The 14,357-nt window shown below is 36.5% G+C and overlaps 1 protein-coding gene across 6 annotated transcripts in view; it reads left to right on the forward strand.

The window, feature by feature from the left end:
* Positions 1-14,357, forward strand: part of LOC121857771 (cytoskeleton-associated protein 5-like) — an 80,486-nt gene that overhangs the window by 60,841 nt on the left and 5,288 nt on the right. For 4 of the 6 annotated variants that reach the window (XM_042353921.1, XM_042353922.1, XM_042353920.1 and 1 more), the window contains exons 18-34: positions 236-472; positions 620-782; positions 1,349-1,518; positions 1,835-2,041; positions 2,268-2,525; positions 2,735-2,938; positions 3,522-3,657; positions 4,363-4,556; positions 4,891-5,120; positions 5,904-6,350; positions 7,824-8,000; positions 8,156-8,258; positions 8,534-8,758; positions 9,230-9,417; positions 9,602-9,764; positions 10,048-10,221; positions 12,618-12,623. In XM_042353921.1, the coding sequence (XP_042209855.1) occupies positions 236-472; positions 620-782; positions 1,349-1,518; positions 1,835-2,041; positions 2,268-2,525; positions 2,735-2,938; positions 3,522-3,657; positions 4,363-4,556; positions 4,891-5,120; positions 5,904-6,350; positions 7,824-8,000; positions 8,156-8,258; positions 8,534-8,758; positions 9,230-9,417; positions 9,602-9,764; positions 10,048-10,221; positions 12,618-12,623 (3,282 nt within the window). The remainder of the gene's footprint in view (positions 1-235; positions 473-619; positions 783-1,348; positions 1,519-1,834; positions 2,042-2,267; positions 2,526-2,734; positions 2,939-3,521; positions 3,658-4,362; positions 4,557-4,890; positions 5,121-5,903; positions 6,351-7,823; positions 8,001-8,155; positions 8,259-8,533; positions 8,759-9,229; positions 9,418-9,601; positions 9,765-10,047; positions 10,222-12,617; positions 12,624-14,357) is intronic. The other 2 variants (XM_042353923.1, XM_042353924.1) reach the window with 2 other exon arrangements.

Here is a 14,357-nt window from a genome sequence, read left to right on the forward strand (position 1 = left end):
TGGGCTCACTTTCACTCTTATTTAATAGAGACAGTGAGCTTTGGTTTGTCAACACCACTTTCCTGTATTTACTTTACAGACCCCCAAAAAAGAGAGCAGTAAATAAGATTGAGGTGTTTGTTTAGTTCTGTTTAATTTTCTATTCATATGTAGGAATATCTGTCAATTTCATATCCAGTATTTATGTGTCCTTTAGTATATGAAAATATTTATCCACTTTCTGTGTGAATTACAGGTAAGAAATGAGGCCCTGGTAAAAGTGTCCAATATTATATCAGAGGCCAAGTTTATCAAGGGGGATATTAGTGAACTACCTACTGTCCTCGCTGCTCGTATGAATGACATGAACAAGAACTTAGCCCTGGAGGCTCTGCGGATAACAGCATCTCTTGCTGTTGCTCTGGGCCCTCACTGTAAACCTCACACAAGAAATATTGTTCCCGGAATGCTGGCTGCCCTAGGAGATAGTAAGGTATGTATTCTTGTTTTGTCATTGCTGCTGGTACACTCTGTGTGTGTTTAGAGTTGTAATAATAATACGTATACAGTTTTATTAATAATGTTGTGTATAAAATTAATTGATATTCTTATATTTATATTTCTTTTTTCATGTTCACAGCAAAATATTCGGCAACAAGCCATGAGCACTCTCAACTCTTGGGTTGAACAGGCAGGAGTAAAGGAAACCATTGATGGGGAAGTGTTTGCTGATGCTTTAAAGTCTGGTTCACCTTTCTTGAAAGCTGAACTGTTCCTCTGGATGGCGGAGAAACTTAAAGATGGTAAATATCCATATTTGCAAGTGACTGGAAAGAAAGAAGATAATCTTTATCATTGTCTGTTAAAGCAGTTGCCAGAATGAATGGCAGCATGATAGGGAGTCTGTATTGCTTTTGATTCAGGGCATCTAGTACTGTAGTAGGTTAGTGGTTTATAAGAGTTAAACATAAAAGAGTGTTACTTCTCAGTTTGGTTTATAGTACTTTGTCTATTCAGTTTTACTGCAGTTATGTACTTTGTAAAGATATGAATTTTGATAGAAATTCTTTGAATGAACTGTGCTCTGTAACAGAAAGTATGAATTTTTTTGTTACTGTATTATAATCATTGACACCATTGACTGATGGGGTTAAGAGTTCCTTGGATACAGAGTAATATTGAATTGTTTAAAATTACGATGTAAAAAAAAAGAATGATACCAGTACTTCAGTTTTAATTGCGGATCACGGTTAGCTAAGCATTCCTCCCTAAAAATGATAAACTGTAATGCAGTGGAGTTCCCAATAAACATAATTTAACAATGGCACGTGTCTTGTGAATTGTAATGTATTTGTATTTTTTATTTCAGCTCCAACGAAAGGTATAAACAAAGAGGAATTACATGCCTGTACCCAATATTTGTTCATGGCATTGGAAGATCGTAATGCTGATGTAAGAAAAGGAGCCAATGAAGCTGTTATGCCATTCATGATCCACCTGGGTTATGAAGGCATGCTCAAACACACCAGCAGAGTAAAGGTATGCTCTTAATTCTCCCCAGATTCTAATTATAAATTATTCTAAAGAACATGTGAAGACCAATTGAGAATTTTAGTTCCCATTTCTCTTTGGAAATGAGTAGTGCCTAATCACTTGTGAGTGCAGTATAAACTCTGCTTTAGGAAATGTAGCTTTTTATTTGTTAACCAAGAATTTCCACTCCCATTTATTTACCCCTTTAGATTCAAAACAGTTTGTATTTCCTAGAAGAATTGCTTCAGTGAAATATAATTAAATTTTATCATCACTTGAAATATTAGTTCAGTGTACATTCTTCTATTTATTTTATTTTCAGCCCTCTTCAAAGAACACAGTGATGCAAGCTTTGGAAAAGGCTAAGCCCAATCTACCAGCAAAGCCTCAGCCTAAGCAAAAGGTCAGCACAAGTGGAGGTGGTCCTCCCACGCGTGGAGGAGCACAGGGTGGAGGGGGAGCTTGTAGTGGAGGAAAAGGTACTCCAACTGGCAAGAAGACCCTTAGGGCACCCTCAGCCACAAGAATGGTAATATGATTATCTGTATTTCTGCTAGTCTAGTTGTTGTAAATTTACTAATTTAGGCTGCAAGAGTTATTGTAAAATCTGAAAACTTTTAATATAATCAGATGTGGAAATAGAAAATTGAATGTTTTAAATATATTCCCATTTTAGGAACTTATTGATGTGGCAAAATTGAGGAAAAATACTCTGCCATTATGGACTTTTCTTCTAAAGGTTTCCTTGCTTTCAGGGCTCTGCTGCTGGACGTAAGGATTCAGAGGATGTGGACACCTCCCCGCTCCTTCAAGTTAACAATCTCAAACAGCAGCGAGCATCAGACGAGCAGCGCCTCCGTGTTTTACGTTGGGACTTTTCAACCCCTCGGGCAGAGTTCATAACACAGTTGAAAGACCAGATGACCACTGCGGGGATGAACCGGCAGTTGGTCTCAAACATGTTTCATCAGGATTTCAAGTTTCACATCAAAGCTATTGATGCTTTAAATGAGGTGAATTCTTTATGCAGTAACAGCGTTTACAAGGCACGAGGAAAATAATGGATAGAGATGCTGAAAAAATATGGTCATTTTCTATTAATGTTATTGGGAAAACTCTTAAATCTTTACACTTCAACAGTAATAAGAGAGAAATAGAAGCTAGAAAAAAATGCTATATGAAAGAAAAATATATCACTGATTGGGTTATTTTATTCTCCCAGGATCTCACTTCAAACTTGCCAGCTTGCATCGCCAATCTGGACTTGATTTTGAAATGGTTGACGATCCGGTTCTTCGACACTAATCCATCAGTAATCATAAAAGCCATGGACTATTTGCAGCAAGTTTTTCAGTTAGTGTCAGAAGATGAATATCATTTGTTAGACACTGAAGCCAACGGTTTCCTTCCATTCCTAGTCACAAAGGTAAGAGAAAACTCATCAGGCATTTAAGACAGTATGTACTGTATAGACAAGACAAGGTGACCCTTCATTTATGTGGAGATTGTGTTCCCCAAAAGTTAGCATAAAAGAGAGCCATTTATTGCATTTATTCTATAGCACAATTTGGGATTGACATCACACACCTTTGGGCGGGGCTTTTCAGCAACCATGTGGTGTAGAGGACAAACAAGGTTCTGTTTACCTATTACCCTCGATAATAAATTCAAGTAACCACTGCTACAATTATTATCTTTCTCGTTAAAAGTCGTAGAAGAAAATACACTAAAATATAATAGGTGTCAGCATATGAACTACATATTTATAGTGAGGTGCTTGATCTCTGTTCCAATGTTGCCGCGTTGCTGCCACACAGTCTCGATTCTATTTTTAGTAACATCAACGAATGACTAACTGTGCTATATAGATGTAGTACTAAAAAATTATTGCTTTTACTGGTATTTTTCACATGCACCTTTGACTGTCTCAGCTCTCCTCAGTATTTCTGATGTTAAAGCTGTTCTTATTTACATCAGTGGCCATTAATTTATATTTTTATCCTATTCAGTTTGGTGATCCTAAGGATTCCATCAGAGGGCCAGCCAGAAATATTGCAAAGTTAATTTGTAACATCTATCCAGCAAGCAAGGTGTCACCATACATGTTGGAAGGACTTAAAGCTAAAAATGCCAGACAAAGAGCAGGTATGATCAGTAAGAACATGAGATCTCTTATGTTTACAATAGTTTCCTATTATGAATGAATTGTTTGTATTTAAATGATGTGAGTGTGGAAAAGAATTTTTAACCTAAATATTTATATAACTATACTGTACTTAAGAAGAGATTGAGCAAGATTTGTTTAATTGATTATTTAAATGTAGATAAAGAGAATTAGAAAGTACAGTATGTGAAGGATTTAAGAGAGATAAGTGGAATGATGACAGGCTCAGACCACCACCTGGTGTTGGCACAACTGAAAATGAGAATAAGGTGAACCTAAATGAAAATGATGATGAAGGTAGAGTGGGAATTGCATGTGGCAGTAGAGATATAACAAGGGTATGGTGCATCCATAAACATGAGGAAGAAAGTTGATTTAGTGGTAACAGAAAATTGTATTCTAAAGCAGTTAAATGAGGTGAGGGAAAGCATTAGTGGTGACCATGCTGCCTCTTTGTGTTGCAAAGGCTTAGTATACAATGTGCTGTACCCTCACTGCCCCAACAGGCCAGCAACCCTATGGGACCCACTTTCTCTTTCACATACCCGGTAGGTTTTATATCTATACAAAGCTATTGAATGTGACTTGGTATCTTAACAACATCTTTTTGCTATTATTACACTTCAAAGTAAACATAGAACCAAACATTAATTATCCAAATTAAATTATCACTTCTTTGTTTCCAGAATGCTTGGAAGCAATAGGTAACTTGATAGAGGTGTATGGGATGCCTGTGTGTCAGCCATCTCCAGGTGTAGCGCTCAAGGAAATCGCAAAACAGATTGCTGATCGAGACAACTCAGTCAGAAATGCTGCACTCAATGGCCTAGTCCAAGTGTATTTCCGAGAGGGAGAGAAGGTCTTCAAACTCGTCGGAAATGTAAGATTCACTTATTTTATGAGTTTGCTTATTTTGTACTTTAAGAAAAGGTATTTTAATTATGTATGGTTAAGAAATGATTGGTTTTGAATGTGGATGGGAGTAGAGAGAAAGGAGGTTGGCTAAGAATGACATGGGGAGAGGTTGTGAGAAATATCTTGGGTATAAGCACCTGACTAGAGAGGTTGCAAGAGATCTTGCAGCTTGGAGAGCTGCCATTGGGTACCGTAATCATGGCTAATCCATACAAGCATGGAAAAGAGCTGTAAAATGTTAAGGATGAGTTGTAATGACTTTTTACTTATTTTCTTATTATTTTTTTCCTTATTTTCAGTTATCAGACAAAGATATGAGCCTACTGGAAGAACGCATCAAGAGAGCAGCAAAGAATCGACCTGTCATAAAGAAGCCACCAGTGGAACCTGAAGTGCCAACTGTGCGAGGGGGTGGTGCAGCCAGTGGACGACTGAACCGGGTCATACCAACACCTGCACAGCCAGCACCAGCTATTGTTCGAGACAGAGAGAGTAGTGCTGGTGGGGACCAAAGTAGCCTTATCAAGAGGTAGGCTTTTTAATCTTGACCTTATAAGTTTTTGTACTAGATGGTAGCTGGAGACAAAGGGGGCAGCAAATATATGCTAGTGCTGAAATGACTCACTTTTGGTACCGGTAGTCAACTATTCATGCATGAATCAGATGTTATTTAATTAATTGCAATATTTAATACATATGCCAAATGCACTGAGTAGCTTTCTTGTCAATACTCATACAACCTTGTTCACTTGCTGTACAGATAGGCCATTGAAGCAACTAGGAATCGGTTCTTGTCTTCTTTGTCATTGTAGTACTGTAGTACTATACTACTGAGGTGAAGAAATTAGTTGTTGTTGATGTGGTTAATCATTAATATTAAAATCATTGTACAAGATTATTTCTAAGTGCTGCCACTCTTCAGGTTTGAAATTATGTTGGCCAGTTGCATAGTTGTGCTCGGTAGTAGAAAACTTGATTCTGTGTATAATTTGAATCATCTATACATGTGTTTTGAAATACTGGACAGTTATGTTTCAAGGTATTGCATGATTGTTGATGTCCAGTACTGATTCCATTTACTGTACAGTGTTGATTGGTTATGTCATTTCTCTTTACCTTTCCTCTTTTATTTCTTATGTGTTTTATTTTTTATTTTCCAGTTACTGTAGTGGCATTTTTCAGTTAATTATTGATATTTAGTAAGGCAAAGACATGTGAATCATATTCTCAAGTAGTATTTATATTTCTGAATTTTGTTGACACAGATTTTTCTCTTATTTACTTGTTACCCATGAAATGATGACACTTAAAGAAGAATGCATAGAAACCCCAGTTGGAGCTCTGAATCTATGGACAAGAGCCAAGAAGATTTGAGGTTGTCCCCTCCTGTGTGGCGCAGACCTCCACAGCATAATTCCACAGCTGCTGTCTCTAGTAGCATTAGCAGCCTGAGTAGCATGAGCAATATTAGTAGTCTGGGAAGCTTAAACAGTTTTGACAATACAAGCTCAAACAGAGGACAGCTAAAGGGAGATTGGCCTTTACCTCCTTTACATAGGAGGCCTCACACTTCAGCCACTTTAGAACAAGCGCGTCGCATATCCCGCTCTCTTTCTTTTCTCTTGGGAGAGCCAGACTTGGAACCTCTGGCTGAAGAGCCTCCTTCACCTCATAATGGGCCTTGTCATACACTGCCTCCTCTCTCTCCTCACATGCCTCCTCTTCTCACAAGGACCGTCACTTCGCCTCAGTTCCCTGGGCAAGCAGATTATTTGATTCTTGGTGTGGACTTCAAGCCCTTGCTTTGTGATGCTAATCAACTAATCTTTTGTCTTTAATTGTTTTGTCATATTTATGTGAGGTGTTCTTTTCGTGTGAAAAGTAGATTACTCATTATATTTTAACTATTGTACTGTACCTGGTTGTTGGCATGTCCCAAAATCTCTTCCCTTTTTGTTTCAAATGCAGTTCATTAGTTTCTCTGGCTGGTGAATGTTCTTCACTGTTAGGAAGAAAAAAAGTGTGGACCAATCATTTCCATTAAGGAACAAGAATGAAACTTTGAAAAAGGGAAGATATTGTTTGACATTTCTGTATCTTAAAAAAAAATCTGAAAAGAATTCATAAAAGCTAATATGACAGGTTTTGAAAATGTATTAGATGAATGGTAAAAATAACAAATTATTGAATTTTATTAAAAACTTTATAGTGAGTGAAGTACTGTACTGTACTGTATGTCTTGAAGTGTATCAGGAAGAGGAAAACTGTTTCCTAATAAAAGTAGGTCTATGTTAAAGATGTGTAATGTTGCCATGGTTGTACAAAATTTTTGTGGATGGTGTAGTGAGGGAGGTGAAGGAATGATTACTGAGAGGGGAACTAGTTTGGTAAATGGGGATATACTGTAAATGAGTAATAATGAAGATCTGTAAATGATGGACTAGATACAATTTTTGGAGCAGGTTTAAGTGACTACCCACACCAACTTTTAGTACTTTTGTAGCTCCTTATAATGAGTTAAATCACTTCTCATCCCAATTCTGGTCCTGAAAATTATTGGTCAGTTTACTCAGCAGTACTTGTGCCATTTTAACAGTTTGCAGCATCTGTGTGATGAGTTTGTCTGGAATGATGATAATATTTATGAATTTTCTAACAAACTTACATTAATGCTTTGTAAATTTGGCAAGTTACATTTATTTCCTTTTGTCTGTATGGTGGGTGAGAGCTCCCTCAACCCCTTCAGGATGTCAGAATAATTTCATCTTTTGTTGTAGCCAAAAGACAGTTTGGCAGTAGAAAACATTTTCATTGAAAGGAGTGGTTTATCATACAGGTATTGGATTAGGGATTTAGATTGATTTCCAGTGTTAACAAAGATGTGGTAGGTAGCTCACATTTACGGTATCATCAAATTCCCATATTTGGCCCAGTCTAAGTGAGAATATGTGATGTGCTACATAGCATTTTCATAGCTGGAGGGTTGAGTATCCAGAAATGATAATTTCTTTGTATGTTGTAAGCTGTTGAAGTATACGGTATCAACATTGATTTCAGATTCGATGATGAGTTCTGAGTTTTACTTTATGAAATCTAACTGACTATTATTATTATTATTATTATTATTATTAGTGTATTTGTCTCTCATACCCAAGGTAAACAATTATTAATCTCTACCATGAATTCAAATCTGTCCCCACGATAGTCAAAATCATAAGTTTATTCTCTCCAGGTTGCGAAATCAACACCAGTCTACTAATCCTGCCACTCCATTCAAGATTGATTATGGACTTATTGAAAAACTCCTGGAGAACGATAACACAGATAGACCACAGTACAACATCGAAGAAATTCCAGACATGGCTTCCATACTCAACTACAAGCCTGTATGTCCCACTCCTGCCTCTAAGTAAGTGTGAAACAAGCAATTTCTTCTTTACATGCTCTCCTGAATGTAAGGGTAGCTCAAACTAGCAATAAATATAACATGATATTCAGTGTAAAAGATGAGTTTTGTAGTTCTTTAACCTTTGCATACAATTGACAGCCTCCTCCTTCATTTAGACTTACCAGGCCCGGGTTCAGCTCAGTTCCTCGACCTTTATCCTCGGCCTCACCCATAGAGTCTGAGGGTGCAGCTCATGCTATCAACATGGTCATATCTCAGGTCAGTACTCAGTTGCTTGTTAATAGGTAAGCTTGTTTGATAATCGAAATTTATATTTCAAGGATGTGGGTTAATATTTAACTACAGTACTACATTTGCTATACCTGCATTACAAATGGAATACAGTCCAGTACATTATCAGTTTCCTTGTTAACCTATGATGTCCTGAATTTTCATTAGAAAGGGTTGTGATATCAAATAGTATGAGAGAATTGTAGGGAGTTTGTTGGGCTTTGTATTGTAATTTGTATTTATATTTTTGTTTATTTCAACAGGTAGGCACTCCAGATGCCAATACAGTTATAACAGCCTTGTCGCAACTGGATGAGGTATTGCAGTCAGAGGAGCGGTGTTATGAGTTAGCGCCCCACATAGACCAGCTGCTGATTGTGGCTACACTACAGTATCGTCTAGTCCTTAATACAAAAATGGCCAACCCTAATGTTAATAAAGAAGAGTGCATTAAGATCTACCGATCACTCACCAACTGTTTAATGATGGTAAGTAGTGTCATCATGGAAGAACAACTCAGAATGATGATTATTTTCTGGGGTACAAGGGAAGCCCATATCATTCATATACATACAGTACCTTTAATATCTTTTCCTGTGGTGACTAATAAATTTTTTTATGGGGAGAATGTATTATGTAATGCCATTTTTGTTTGTTCTTTTGGTATTCTTTCATTGTTTAATTCCCTATTACACAGCTTCCTGATTTCTTTGAGACACTGAGATCAATTCCTTCCATCTTACATTTGACATTCTTTTGCACTCTTCCAACAATCTCATTACTTAACATGTAATCCTCCTGTGTTTCTTGCTATTTTCATCACATAATATTGTACCCAAAGTTTTTGATAATATAATAGTTTTATTAGATATTGGGCAAATTTCATGGGGCACACAGTGGGAAAATCACATACAGTACAGTAACTCTGATAAGTTAACAGATTGTATCGTTTTTCACAGATCTTCAATAACAAACAGCTTGGAACAAAAGCAACTAGAGACGTTCTCCGAGATGTCGTACACGTTCTCATTCACATTCTGTTGGACCCTCGCCTCACCCAGCTGGAGGACGGACCACAGATCATCCGTGCCATTAATGTACTTGTTGTTCGTATTGTTGAGAAGGCACAGTTCACTCATGTTTTTAGGTGAGTTGGTAGTCAAACATTTTGCTTCAAGCCATTTTCTGTATGCATAACATGAAAGAATAATTTAATCAACAGATTTTGCAGTGGTTTTATCAATAAAATAGGGATTAGTCGATGATATTGACGAGTGTATCCTAACATTATTATGTGTATTTATTACTTGAATATCCTCCTTATTTCTTAGCGCCCTTTTGAAGTTGCTCCATGAGAGTGTTAGTAGCGGAGGTGGGTGCAAGTTCACAGAGTTGGTGATGAAGTGCAACTGGAAGGTGATTCGCATTCTTCCCTCACGCACCAATGACCTTGACTTAGACCAGATACTCTTTGATGTTCACAACTTCCTAGTGGTAAGGAAGACAAATCTTTGATCCATTTTTGAGTAATTTAATGTTAAAGATAGTTTACTTATGGCTAATTCTACTTTGGTAGTTTGATTGCTCTATATAATTAAAGCTCAAAAGGTACTTACTAAATTAAATTCAGAATTTCGTGGTTTTCAAAATAATCACATGTTAGAAGAATCTCTGTAAATGGCCTCACAGAACCATTAGTTTCAGTGTAGAATTTTTTTTTTATTGAGCTGTAAGCTTCATCTATATACACCATTTCATATGTATATGATGTTTTCAGGCTTACCCAGTCAACACGTGGTCTGAGCGGCCATCAGACACACCACTGCGCACAATTAAAACAGTCATCCACACCCTCTGTAAAGTATATGGCACAACCATCCTCAGTCACTTCTCCAAAATTGATAATGCTCATGGTTCTGAACTTCACAAGTACCTTACTAAAGCACTCAAGGTAAGTCCCAAGATTATTATTATAAAGCAAGACAAAGGGTGATAGTTGTAATATTTTCTGTCAAATGTGATTTTTATCGTCTCAAAAAGGTTATCACTGACATAGCCAAAATATTTATAATTATTCTAAAAGAACATTATTTGTGATGTAAATATATGATAAAAATCACCCCAAAAGAACAAATTCCAGCTGAAGTATTGATTCAAATTCAAATCATATGTTATTCAGAAGGAACAGAACAGGTACGGTGATTTCCATGAGGAAGCAGGCTCATAATACCATGAGTGAGTTTGCATAAGTAAGAGTTGTAATGGAAAAACAAATAACATTCCTCCTTCACTCTTCGTAAGTGATGCCTATGTCTAGTAAGCATTTTCCTCACATACAGTAGGATGCATCAGTGAGATTTTCTCTACACACACACACCAGTATGTAACTGCAAACTGTATCTTGCCACGTTTATCCATGCTGTCTTTCTAAAGGAGCTTTTCTCTCTTATTTTCATTAGGTATAGTTATAGCACCTAAATTTTTCTTATTTGCATGCTAGGATTAGCAGATTGTTTTGCCTCATTCACTCTTGGAGCAAACAACCATATAAAATGGTTTTGCTTAGTCAAGAGAGCACATTCACCCTTCAAAACACTAATCATGATCATTCTTTGGATATATCACAGTGCAGTCTGAAAAATAGTTTGTATGTATGTATGGATGTATATATACTGTATATATACCAGTAGAACCTCACTATATTGGACACTCAATATATCAGAAATCTGCTTTATGAGACGTCGATCACCCACTGGACTGTGACACGGTATACTGTACTGAAAATTGTGAGAAAACTGTACCTTTTCACCACTGTGCTGTACCGTGCGATCCTCTGATGGGTTGTTGCTGATTAGGCATGAACTCTATATCTAACTGGACCCACGTGACCCACACTACACTGTTGTTTATATTATCATGATTCATATTGTGACTTTGTGTAGTTTGCTGTTGCAACAATATCATAATGGCCAACAGATACCCGAGTGACTTACCGTCAAAAGATAAAATTTAATTCACTATAATGTAATGAGATTCTACTGCTGGATTTGTATTTCAAGCACTTTAATTTGGGGGTTCAACAGTTTTTGTCAGGCAGTATTGCTTGGTGCTAGTTTCAAGCTCTTTGTTATCCTAATTACAATTATCCTAAATCATATTATATTTGCCTCAAAAAGTCTTTACCAACCAATAATGGAAGACAAGAAAGCCTGTGTATTAAATTTGAACAATGACAGCACTTCAACTCATACCCGTCCCCACGAGTGGAAGTGATCAGCTGGATGTGAACAAGTCCAGTCCATTTTGTTTGCTCAAAAGTTTTCAGCTTAATTACATAAAAGTGTTTCCCCAAAATAATGGAGTTATAATACTGCAGTGCCTTTCAAAAGAGAGATAAAAGGAGAGTGGTGGCAGCTGATAAGTTAGGGACTACTTTGTGGTTGTTGCCAGGGTCACGAATCTTAATTATTAAACTTATTTGTAGTGATATGTATTACCAGGATGAGAAGTTGCTGTCCCAAGGTGTTTTTAATTCCGTAGCTTCCTGTATACAGTACAGTATAAAGTTTAATGTACTGTATTTTTTACTACATTAGTGTGGTAACAGTAGCCAAAATTAAAGGTAGCTTGGGTCAGCATATATATCCAGTGAAGGTCCACCATTGGTTGGCTATGGGCTATAATCTGATATTTTGGGGTGTGTCCTATATGTCCTGTAGAAGGTCCAGTATCAGGTTTATCGGAAAATTGGTTATGGGACTGGCCTTCTCTGATTAGGCTGATGTAGCGAGGTTCCACATGTATATACTGTATACGGCACTGGTGTATAATATCACTTATTAAACCTAATCTAACCTGGTGAGAGTGGCATTTTTCAAGTTACTTTGACATCATTTAATTGTCTATGGTTCAGAAAGTATCTGTCTGCTTTATGTAGTTATGTGTATGATAAAATAACTTGTGAAATTTGCTTGCAGTTATTTATGTTAATCTAAATATTGGAATTCCTTTATAAGTTTTAATCAATGCAATTGTATATTCAAGTCAGTCACAGTTTTGTGCTAGGTATGGATTGGCCAGGGATTTTTTTTCTTGCATCACCCTAGTTTTATAGGGTGACAAGGTTTTTATAATGGGAGGAATAAATTAAGGGAATATGTTGAATGTAGTTTGATACTGGGAGAAGGTGCAGCTGTTTGGATTAATCTAGTGAGGTGGATATTATTTAATGCTTGCCACCCTCTGTAAGCTGGAAGGTATATTAGACTACTAGTGATAGTTTATGACATGATTGATGAATTAAATTTTTTCTTTCATAACCACATTGCATGCTGTTCCCTTATATAGGAAGACGTAAGTAGAATATTCAAACATTTTGATTTCTCTCCATACCTCCTCCCCTTCGTCTCTCAGTGTAGCAATATATTTTTTATCTAATTTCTGGTGGTAGTCCTGACTAATGCCTTGTTCTCAAACTTTGCGAGTGTGTCCAAAAATATGGTGGTTACCGTGCCTATTAAGCTCGCAAAGATATTAACACAAGAAAAACTGAATAATTACTGGAACTCTAACTCCAACCATTCATGTAGGTTCTCACCCACAACTCTTCAGTGCTGTTGGTGTTTTCAGGCAAATAATGAGGATGGTGATTAGCTACAATATCACTAACACAGTCTAGTTGGTTAGCCACCAACATTGTCCTGCTTTTTGATATTTCCCAGTGAGAAATCTTCCACGCAGTCAGTTACCTTGTTATTAATGCTGTTTCATTGTGCAAGTTGTTAATTCAGTAAATCTCACCTAATCTGTGACCCATTGGATTTTGGTACATCATTTGCATATTCTCTGCAAATCCCTATGCCTTCCACGGTATGAGATACTTAAAAAACCATATACTGTAACTTTGTAATGTAGAAAAGGGTATTTTTTAAGGGCATATTTTAATATTAATTATGAGAAAAGTGTTCAGGCTTTAATTATACTTTGTATATTACATGGTACTGTATATGTGTAAAATATTATTAAATAAGTGAGTGGACCATGAATGTAACTGAACTCGTTCACTCTCTCTCTCTTTTTTTTCCAAAATATCCATAGGTCTTATTTTCACTAAAATGCCTTTGATTAGTATTGACAGTGGCACAGAATTTATTCTTCCCATTTCCTCCTTATCCACACCTTGGTAATGTTTAAAATCACAAGTCTTTGTAGCAAGAGGAAAACCTCATAGTCAGTGATTACCTAAGCTAATAAGCTTTTAATTGGTGATAATTTAAGCTTTACAACCTGGAGGTATAGCTTGTCCAGTAAAGATTCATTGTGAGGGCACAAGGCATATGTCAAGATAGGACTGACTCCCTTATGGTATGGAAAAATAAATGATAAACTTCAATCCATCTTTTCTTGTTAAGTCTGCTCTGCAGTAATTTTAGTACCCAAAGTAATTATCTTCTTCAACCTATCTATACGGTACTTTTAGTGGTTTTTTCATCTGTAAATCTATAATGATCATGCATATCCAGTTAGGGAATGTAGAATCCTGCATATGTTAAGGGAATGTAGAATCCTGCATATGTTAATCACTGTAAGTACAGTACATCTTTGCCATTAATTTCCAGGTACCCAGTAGTAACACTTGAATACATTCACCAGAAAAGTTGTGCATGCTTTTTATTATATCACACAAACCTGTAATAATACCTACGTTTGGCCTGGTGTGACACGGGGTCCCGCATTGTTACTCTTACCCAATTGTTTAAGGTGCAAATGATGTATTACAGGGTTCTTTCTTATTAGTCTTGAGAAGAAAGTTAGGAAAAGCGGCTAAGGACTGGAGAATTTATGTTCATGGACAGATGTACGCATGTAGAATTGTGTGTGCATGTAACTGAGTAAAAAATGTGAAGAAAGTTAAGTTTTTCTGAAACTACAAGTTGAAAAATATTATAATAACTCTCCCCAGACCCTCTTGCTAACTCGCTGGTACATAAAGAAATATTTATTCCCTTTGTTTTTTTTTTACTATATACAGAGTACCTGTAATTATTATTTATTTATTTATTACATTCTGTATATAGGATTGTGTGT

This window comes from Homarus americanus, unplaced genomic scaffold, assembly GCF_018991925.1.
Source record: "Homarus americanus isolate GMGI-L3 unplaced genomic scaffold, GMGI_Hamer_2.0 scaffold16712, whole genome shotgun sequence".
Classification (NCBI taxonomy): Eukaryota; Metazoa; Arthropoda; class Malacostraca; order Decapoda; family Nephropidae; genus Homarus; species Homarus americanus.